We start from the raw sequence: 10,365 nt of genomic DNA, 5'->3' as shown, positions 1-10,365 counted from the left end.
CATGTACAAACCAGTCTGCCTCACAATAAGAGCATAAAGAAAAAGGAGCTTATTTTGGGTAAATGCGTATCATTTATGGATAATCCGCTGACGTCACAGGACAGAACAAATTCCAAACGACTTGTTTAGAGGAGATATGAAGGAAGGCAAGATTGTTTTATAAATATCTCTACTATGCCTCCATGGTTTGATTTTAAATTTTCAGGACTTATGCAGATCCCAAATACACAAAAACCGTTAACCAATAGGTGAGATAAGTTGGTGTTGCAATAAAGGTACCCTTCGAAGGGTAATTGCACGTTTTGGAGGGATTTTGCCTATCGTTCACAATCATTATGAGAGACGTGACAATAGATGTTTTTTTATTCATTCTAAATATTAAATAAATGCGATCAGAAGGTTGCTTACAATGGAGCCCGCGCATTCCCACCTATAAAACCCGTAAAAAATCATCCAAACACCTCCATTAAGGTTTTATACACATGATGTATAAATGTAATGTAGTAACAGGCACATTAATAACAACATAGAATATTTACGTATTTTGGTTGTCATCATCGGGGCGGTGTGGCTTGGTTGGTAGAGCGGCCGTGCCAGCAACTTGAGGGTTCCAGGTTCGATCCCCACTTCCACCATCCTAGTCACTGCTGTTGTGCCCTTGGACAACACACTTTACCCACCTGCTCCCAGTGCCACCCACATTGGTTTACCGTATTTTTCGGAGTATAAGTCGCTCTGGAGTATAAGTCGTACCGGCCGAAAATGCATAATAAAGAAGGAAAAAAACATATATAAGACGCACTGGAGTATAAGTCGCATTTTTGGGGGAAATGTATTTGATAAAACCCAACACCAAGAATAGACATTTGAAAGGCAATTTAAAATAAATAATAGAATAGTGAACAACATAACATAAGTGTATGTTATATGACTCATAAATAACCAACTGAGAACGTGCCTGGTATGTTAACGTAACATATTATGGTAAGAGTCATTCAAATAACTATAACATATAGAACATGCTATAGTTTACCAAACAATCGGTCACTTCTAATCGCTAAATCTGATGAAATCTTATACGTCTAGTCTCTTACGTGAATGAGCTAAATAATAATATTTGATATTTTACGGTAATGTGTTAATAATTTCACACAAGTCGCTCCTGAGTATAAGTCGCACCCAAACTATGAAAAAAACTGCGACTCATAGTCCGAAAAATACGGTAATTGTAACTTAAAGATGTAGATAATTGTTTCACTATTTTAAAGCGCTTTGAGTCTCTAGAGAAAAGCGCTGTAAAAATACAATTCACTTCGATGTTGAGCACTACTTCTCAAAAACGCATCATGTTTGCTTTTTTTTTTTCTTCATCCCTGATTATTACCCACTGCAGACTTTATGAGTCAACAAACATGATAAAACATCACCTACTGTGCAATGTCTGCTGTCATTTCGATGCCGACTGCTGGGATGTTCGTATATTCCCATTTAAATGGGGAATGTTTCATAGTCCTTTTATAAAGAAAAGGAGTGTGGAGTGCGGGGAACCAAGCGTCTTTTTGCGTCGTCCTTGCCAGATTTGGGTCCTAAATGGCTGTAAAAGTGTACCAGCTTGTCGGAATACCTACTCAGACTTCATCTTTCCAGGTGAGATGCATGATTTATGATCAAGAATAAACTTCCTGGGATCAAAAAAGCGAGGAAGCAGCAGACCACTCGATAATGTAAACATATGCACACACAGTAGTGATCACGGCGCCGCTATAAATAGTTTGTCTGTGTTAGCGCTTATAATAACAATGTCACTAATACTTGGTTAATATTTAAATGTAAATGAAGTATTGTTGGCGGTTTTTGAATGGTTATTTATTGTTTTTTATGGGCGAAGTAGAGGAGCTCCCACTGCAAGCTGACTTTTATTTACAAGTTAGAATGCATTAAAAAAAAAAATCCATCCACGGTCATGTCATGTCTTTCATAATGATTATGAACGATAGGCAACATTCCTAAAAAAGATTCTATGACTGCTTAAAAATAGAATCATTTTCCTCATGACCTAAATTGTTGTTTATTCCCTTCAGGAAAATTGTCATCAAGATTGGGAAGAAAAAGAAGAAGAGGAAGCCTGACTCTTCAGAGGAGGAGTCGGACGGAGATCCTCCATCTCGACGCGCCTCGAAAGACTCTGTAAGATGTCTTGTTATTATTATTGCACAAACCAGCGGTAATTCAACAAACGTTGAACTCCCCACTTGTTTGTTTGGTTTTTGTCTATTGATCAGTTCTATCCTGTTACTATTATTTCAAAATCAGAATGTGCCACGATCTGAAAAAAAAAATGTGGAAGAAGTGTCTCAAACTTGGGCTGAGATATGTACTCGTATTTAAGACAGTGCATGATATGCTGCATGATGGTCTTGCTGAACTGACAATTAGGGAAATAATTTGCATCATCCTATAAATGCATAATAAATGCACATCTCTATTGCCATGCTGTTGTGCTTGCATCAAGTAATCAGCTTTGACACACCGGGGTCATGTCAACAGCGCCATCCTAAAAATCAAGACTTGTGTTGTGGCTTTTCTGGTAACAAATGCAGAACAGGAGGAATTTACATGTTTTGCATCTCTTCGCCATCCTATTTACCAGTAAAATGAAACTAACAATAATTGTGGGTCAGAGCTAGGCCGGTTCGGGTTGAGGAGGAGGTGGGCGGGCAGTGGGTGGTGCTCTAGAGTCAACATTCTGTTCTCTTTTGATAGCATCGCTGAGGCAATCGAGGTCAAAGCAAGAACAATAGCACCTCCACAGAGTAGACTAAAGAATGTGCTGACAGTGACAGAGTGTTTATTTGGACGTTCAGCAAATCAAATGTAGCACAGTCGCAGCTAGATTTAGTCTTTAAACCTCATTTCTGTGCCCCAATAACCCAGAGAATATTAAAAAGGAAAAAAAAAATCTGAATTACGTGAGTGGTTTTGCAACGCGAAGCGGCAGGGTGTCACTTCTCTTTCGTTACTTCCTCCTTCATCCGGACACGGAAATGAAAACACTTTCTACACACTGCGTAGAAAGTGCAAACAATGTACGGGAACATTGTTTGCATTAAGGGTATGAAAACCAATCCATTTCAGGTTAAATATATGGCAAGTTATCTGAACAAAACAAGATCTTAGCATTTTTAATGGTCTCAAGTCAAATTGGGAAATTAGTGTAAAATCATTAATAATCAGTACATTTGATTTTAACAATGTGCTGAGGGACAATACAAAATACGATCAGTGGCCAGACTTTGAACATTTTAGTCCCAGGATATTCAACTAAATAGTTTTGGGGACCATATTGCCAGAAAGGTAAAGCCCACAAGTGGTGTTCCTCAAGGTTACATTTTAGGTACTCTCTTTTTAATCTTTTAAGCTATTCAACTGGTGGCCTGCAAGTTCAGTTCAAAAAACAGATTCACATTTTTGCAACAGATTTTTAAAAACACTCGAGTGCTGTTCATCTCTTTGACAGCACTCGAGTGTTTTTAAAAATCTGTTGCAAAAATGTGAATCTGTTTTTTGAACTGAACTTGCAGGCCACCAGTTGAATAGCTTAAAAGATTAAAAAGAGAGTACCTAAAATGTAACCATGAGGAACACCACTTGTATAACTAAAGAAGTTGAACAAATGACTACTAACTGTATCTGAAGTAAACAAGCTACAGCAACACCTTACGTCACATTACGGAAAAAAGTGCAATTGCCAAAAAGGAGAGGCTTTAAAGGGGTGCCTAGCGGAACGCCTCAGTTATTATGTAAATCAGAGGTTATGACCCCAGTGTTCGATGTCTGCTAGCAAGATTAAAATGTCAATGCAAGGATCTGCCAATGTGTTTACACTTTACAGTGGTCCAAGTTCCTCTATACAACAGGAGCACTCCAGTGTTTTAGGAATTTACTGCAAAAATGTTTGTCTCAGGTTTTGAACTGAACTCAAGGTATGGTGTCACTACTGGGGCCCCCAGTGTTGCTGTTGATTAGCCCTGCTCTAGGCCTATCATGTAGACTTCTGGTCAGAGTAGTTTTGTTTTGTTTTGTTGTTGTTGCTGTTGCTGTTATTGTTAGAATTTTTCAAACTATAATTTATTTGTTGATATGTATTTCATTATTGCAAACTTGTGCTGTCAATTTGTTTTGATCTGATTATTCACACTTTAGTTTTTTTCATTAATCACCATTAATTACAGTAAATTACTTGCTAGCATAATTTAAATTGACTTTAAATCAACACATATTTTGACACAATTACAAATGTTTGTGTTCGAATGTCATACACCAGCATTTTTTAAATGTTTAACTTGAGTGCTTGTTATTTATTTGCTATAAACAGTTTTCTACAAAGGCCCTTTTCGGTGTATTTTGAAGTTAAATTTGCCACCAGTAGATGTCTCTCCATTCATCTTTGCACTGGCATATGCATTGATTGACCTGATCCTGTATAGCAACCCACTTTCAGATAGCCATCCGCAGTTAAAGGATCATGTACAGTCAAAATAAATTGTGTGGTTAATCTGCGTTTGTACATGATTAATCTCACTTTAATCTAATCTAATCTAATCATGCGTTAACTTTGACAGCCCTACAGTAGGTAAGGTTTTATTTTTGTCTCATTCTTGTGAGAATCCTGCATGTGACTGAAGCATTAAAGATTGGGACTATTCAGGTCTAGCTGCAGTGTGCTTAAACAACCACCAGGTAGCATCTGTAAACAGATAATACTGTATCATCACTTCTGTTGGATTCATCAGGTGGCTAGTGCGTTCTTTACGCATTCTTCACTCACGCTTAAAGTGAAGGATGAATGCAAAAATATAACCTTACCTACTGTAAAACCTTCATTTATTCTAAAGCTGACAATTATTTCAACTGAACGTCATATCAAGAGCAGAAGTATGTGTATTGATGCAGGAAGCAGTCTCCCATGCCTGTGATATTTCTAAACACTTATTTAATTAAGTAGATTGATGGAAACCGGGTCTTATTGTTTCGATTCACTCGGAATCGTCCACATTTTTAAACGTTAATTCCTATTTTTGATGCAGTCTGCTGACCAGAAGAGTTAGCTTCCTTAAAGGTGGTTAAGCAGCTAACTATCTCCATACGTTGTCCTCCATTTCGACAAATAAACCGCAGTTCTTAAGTTTTATTATCAGTGGAAGACTGGAGGTTGAGGTTAGACATGTGGAGCAGGCAGGCTAATAGCTAAGCTAGCAGCTAAACTAGCTTAAAAAAAGTGCTTAAGTTTAAGAAGTGCAGATGGAACAATTTTACAGCAGAAAATAAGCAGTTATTAGCCGGAAATTAACAAGTAGAGTAATAAAAGTTAGAGAGAGGATAATATGATAACTGTTTTGCTGCTCTGTTTCTGTTACGTAGCATATACGTAAAAGGATGACAGATCAATCCATAAATCTACATTGTTGATATCAAGGGTACTATCATATGATTGATACTAGACTGATTAGATATTTTAGTTTTTACAAAAATCTTTTTTTATTTTAATTTTTGTTCATTTTTACAAACTCAGTGAATATTTCCCTGGGCACAGAAGTATGTTAATCAGAATCAGAATAGTTTTATTGCCATTGTTTGAGAACGGGTTCACAAACTAAGAATTGTTCTTGGTACAATCGTGCAACATAAAACACATATAACACAGAATAGGTAGTAAGTAATACATAATACAAATGAGCTGTAACTGAGCTATCAGATCTTGTTATTGTTCATGTGTCTGATAGCCGAGGGGGGAAAAAAAAGTTATTTTTTTGCAATTTTTTTTGTGAATTGTATATGATGGACTATTTTATATATTGTGTTGAGATTGTTATCCCATCAATAGCACTCACCATAAATACATTTAAAAAAAATTGTTATTACTTGTGATTTGTATAGCTCAATTTCATTCATGGATGACTGGTATCAGAACATCCCTATCTCTAATACAGTACGTAAACAACAGAATATATGTAAATGTTTTTTATGAGGTTTTCAAAAATAAAGTAAAACATTTGTGAAAGTGTACTCTGTGTAAATTAACTTTATAACATTTATTTTCAAGTTCAAAGGATTGCTATTTATACATTTTTTTAAATAACCTCATGAGAATAGTGCATTTTTGACCTCGCCTCTTCAAAGATTCGGAATCGAGAATCGTTGGTAACCAGAATCAAAACAAGGGACCGGAATCGGAACCAAAATAGTCCAAATTAAATAATGCCCCACTCTAAGTTAAACAAAAGCTCTTTCCAGTTTTGTGTTTTTTTTTTTTTTAATGAATGTTCCTTTTGTTCATAGTAACCTTTGGGATGATAAAAAGCCATGTCTACGAGTCTTCATACAGCTCTGATACTAATTCAGTGAAGTTTGTGTGAGAAGTTTTGATTGAGTGACCATCTGTTTCTCTTGTCTTCCGTGTTGTGTTAGAAGAGGCGATCGAATCGTCAGGTGAAGAGGAAGAAGTACGCCGAGGAACTGGAGGCCCGGTTGTCAGACGAGGATGGCAAGGTGACCGTCAAAGCCAAGAAGTCCAAGGAGCCTGCGGTACAGCTTTTTGTCGTGAGTACTTGATCGGGCCTTGTAACGCCAGGGCAGTAATGATTCATACGTTATGAGTTCACCACTTCCCAGCTGCGTGTTCTCATGCTGCGTGTAGTGGGAAAATTAAAACAAAAACATAATCTGATAAAAGTCACACTGCAGGTTTGGATTTCCAATTTGGATTTTTTTAAAAACTTTTTAGTGGCCGTTCACATTACCAAAAAAAGCGGTTTCTAATGTGAATGCAATCTGACCCGCTTGCGGACATGACGTAATGACGTCGCACGCACTGCAATGTTTACGGAACTAAACTTTAGTCTGTCTCAGTACTGGCACATTGGTGGCAATTTTTTAGGATTTTGTGCAATCAAAGTCAACATTTTCTAAACCGAATGTCGCACGCAGAAGATTAAGAAGGAAGAGGACAAGTATTTTGACTCTCGCAGTTTTAAAGGATATTTTGCTTCAATGCGTGCTTAAGGAGTGTGTCTGTGGGCAAGCAGGATGGTGGAACTTTTCATATGAGTTCCTAAAACATATTATTTTCACCTGTTTTCTGCTGCGTTGTCAACTATTTATTTTGTAACCGTCTAATTTTTGAAAATAATTATGACACTTATCGCTTTTTGATGATGTTCTGGTTAGATGAATGTGACCTGAGCGCTGGAGCGTTCACATTTAGGGCGCATCGCATATATATCCGATTTATTTTCACATACGAAAGAGGACTGGGTCGGATATGAAAAATGTGGAATGAAATGAAAATGACATGAAAAAAACCGATACAGGTTGCATATGGGCAAAAAAATAGGAATTGACCTGCAGTGTGAACAATGCCAAAGTTTCACACAGTTGCTCTGTACTCTAGCATGCATGAATTAAAGCTTAGTGGAGTGAAACCTCATAAGGTGGAGCACAATCTTTGGCTTTCATCGGGTTGACTTTCTGTTTGTGGACAATTTGAAACAGAAATCATCTGTTTCAATTTAAAGGGGCCCTGTCATGCAAAACCAATTTTCTTACCTATTGGTAGCTGTGTTTATGTGTTTTAGATCTGCATAAGACCCCGAAAGGGACAAGTGGTAGAAAATGGATGGATGGATAGATCTGCATAAGTCCCGGAAATTTTAAATCAAACCTTGGCGGCATTGCGGAGATATTTATAAATGAATCTTGCCTTCCATCACAATGCCGCCAAACGAGCCATTTGTAATTTGCAAAACCTATGACATTTCTCGCACCAGTGACCTTACCGGATTATGCATTTATGGTATACATTTCCCCTAAGTGCTTTGTGCGGGTCCACCGCTGTCGTCAGTAAGCGCCTTCTTTTTCGCGCTATCCTTTTGTTGTGGGGGAGACTGGCTCGTACATGCACAGGGTTTAGTTCAAACGTATATCTGTCAGTAGACTCGCTTTGGAAGCACTAAAACTACATCAAAGATGACTGGAAGAAGAATCAGTTGTAGTGAAGCCACGTAAATAAGACCGGCCACAAAACGGCGCATCCTGAAGAGACAGTCAGAAAATAGTCACAATAATAAGTAGAAATTGTTTTAGTTACACTGTAAAACCTCCAAACGTTGCTTGGAGTGATGAATGAAGAATCCATAGAGTAGAAACGCTATGGACAACTAGAAGACGGAACGGCACTTCTACTTCCGATTGAAAGCTCTAAACCAGGGGTGTCAAACTCATTTTAGCTCAGGGGCCGCATGGAGGGAAATATGTGCACCTGCGGGCCGGACTATTATAACCATGGCATTAAAACTAAAAATGAATGACAACTTCAGATTGTTTTCTTTGTCTTACTTTGGCCAAACATAGAACAAACACATTCTGAAAATATTACAATAAAAATATAGAAAAAAATACCGGCAGCTGTAAAGTTTAGATCCATGAAGGAAAGAAGAAAGTGAAAGAATGTTTATAACTAATACATTTACATATGCACAAACATTTGTTTTCTTTTGTATTATTTTTTTTTTAATGATTTAACGTTTATGACAACCTTTTTCCAAAACATAATATAGAATATGAGATATAAGAGGATAATGCGTACATTTATCATTTGTTTTCAAAACGGTTAAAAATTTTTTTACTGTGGACCCCATTTTTATGACTTGATGTCCCTGGGACCCCATTTTGAAAATTCCTATCACCAACACTGATGGAGTATTGGTGCGTGGAAAACAGCAGCAGGCGGCTGTGGCCTGCGGGCCGGTTCTAATACTAATCAAATGTCATCCCGGGAGCCATAGATAATTAATTTGCGGGCCGGATTTGCCCCGCGGGCCTTGACTTTGACACCACTGCTCTAAACAGACAGGCACTGAAGCACCTGCAGTGAGCGAATTTGTCCAAAAGATGGTGCCATAGCACAAACAATAACACTTTTTCAGTGTCTTTGCTTGTTTTTTTAAACTGCATTATGGCCGTCAGCATGAAAACATCTATAAAGTAGCCGCACCGATTTATAAGCTGCAGAGTACAAAGCGTAGGAAAAAAGTTGTGGCTTATAGTGCGGAATTTACGGTACTTGTTTATATTGACAAATGTGCTGTTTTAAACTACAATTCTGTTCAATTAAGGATACTTATTACATACTACTAGCTTGTGTGCTTAGCTGCTAGTAACTTACAGAATAGCATACCATGTGTACATTTTGTAAATCCATCCAATATCTACTGCTTGTCCCTTTTGTGGTCCACTTCACTAAAATACAAGGAAAGGTCAAAGGTGTGTGCTTATTGGAGGATATTTAGACGTAAACTGGCGGTCCAGCTTTGTACACGTAAATGCGCTGCAGGACCTGCTTGTATCAGAGCGCAAATTTAAAGATTTTAGATGCGAGCCGATATAATCATAGATACTTTTTTTTTTTTTTTTTTGCTAAAATCGGACTGATATTTCATATCCATATTGGATCGGGACACCCCTAGCCATGTTATAGACATATATACCTTTTTCCCATAATCCCATTGTCTGTTCTATGGTTGTCATCACATGTTTTTCTTTCTGTGATGGCCTCACCAAAAAAACTACTTTTAGGGTATTTTGACAGTTAAGCGACCACTGTACAACCTCATCCAAGGAGCTGAAAGGGAAGCTGCTATTATGAATGAAATCTAAATTATAAGCCAAGTTTAACGGTGCAGCTCAAGAAGGAACTGTTGCAACCTCACTAAATCATTAATTAAGTCCGAAAATCACAATTTGACCTCAGGGCTTTTTACGACCCGCAAAATGTGCGAGTGCTTCTTAAAGAGTTTTAGATGGGAACTCTCCAAGAAGCCTTTTATGAGCTCTGACTGCCTGTGAACGGTCTGCTTGTACGACAAAGTGTGCCTTTATGAATCAGTAGTCCATGTTTCCACTCCTTTATTTGCAGGAGAACCCCAGCGAAGAAGATGCCGCAGTCGTCGACAAGATCATGTCGTCCCGTGTTGTCAAGAAGGAGGTAATGGTTCAGTCCCACATGTTCAGTGTCTTTTATTAGTGTGCCTCTTATGTTTTTCCTCTGTATCCTGTCACAGATCTCTCCGGGATTGGTGGTGGAGGTGGAGGAGTTTTTTGTCAAGTACAAAAACTAGTAAGTACTTCTCTGTGCTTGTTGAAGCTTCACATCCTAGTAGTGGGACTTGTTTGCAGATAATCTCTTTTAAAAAGGATCACTGTATAATGGAAAGAACAGCCTGTCTGAATAGTTGGCTTGTTAAATGGGCGAATAATAAATATATAATACACAGTGTTTCTCAGGACCATTGTCTACTCACAGCTTGT

At 37.8% G+C, this 10,365-nt stretch overlaps 1 protein-coding gene across 9 annotated transcripts in view; it reads left to right on the top strand.

Annotated features, from left to right (window-relative positions):
• Positions 1 to 10,365, top strand: part of chd9 (chromodomain helicase DNA binding protein 9) — a 198,463-nt gene that overhangs the window by 124,785 nt on the left and 63,313 nt on the right. For all 9 annotated transcript variants that reach the window (XM_062023759.1, XM_062023750.1, XM_062023742.1 and 6 more), the window contains 4 exons: positions 2,082 to 2,187; positions 6,469 to 6,600; positions 9,974 to 10,042; positions 10,119 to 10,174. In XM_062023759.1, coding sequence (XP_061879743.1) covers positions 2,082 to 2,187; positions 6,469 to 6,600; positions 9,974 to 10,042; positions 10,119 to 10,174 — 363 coding nt within the window. The remainder of the gene's footprint in view (positions 1 to 2,081; positions 2,188 to 6,468; positions 6,601 to 9,973; positions 10,043 to 10,118; positions 10,175 to 10,365) is intronic.

This window comes from Entelurus aequoreus, linkage group LG02 (assembly GCF_033978785.1).
Source record: "Entelurus aequoreus isolate RoL-2023_Sb linkage group LG02, RoL_Eaeq_v1.1, whole genome shotgun sequence".
Lineage (NCBI taxonomy): Eukaryota > Metazoa > Chordata > Actinopteri > Syngnathiformes > Syngnathidae > Entelurus > Entelurus aequoreus.
Note: the sequence above shows the minus strand (reverse complement) of the source record. Positions and strands in the feature narration are given on the sequence as shown.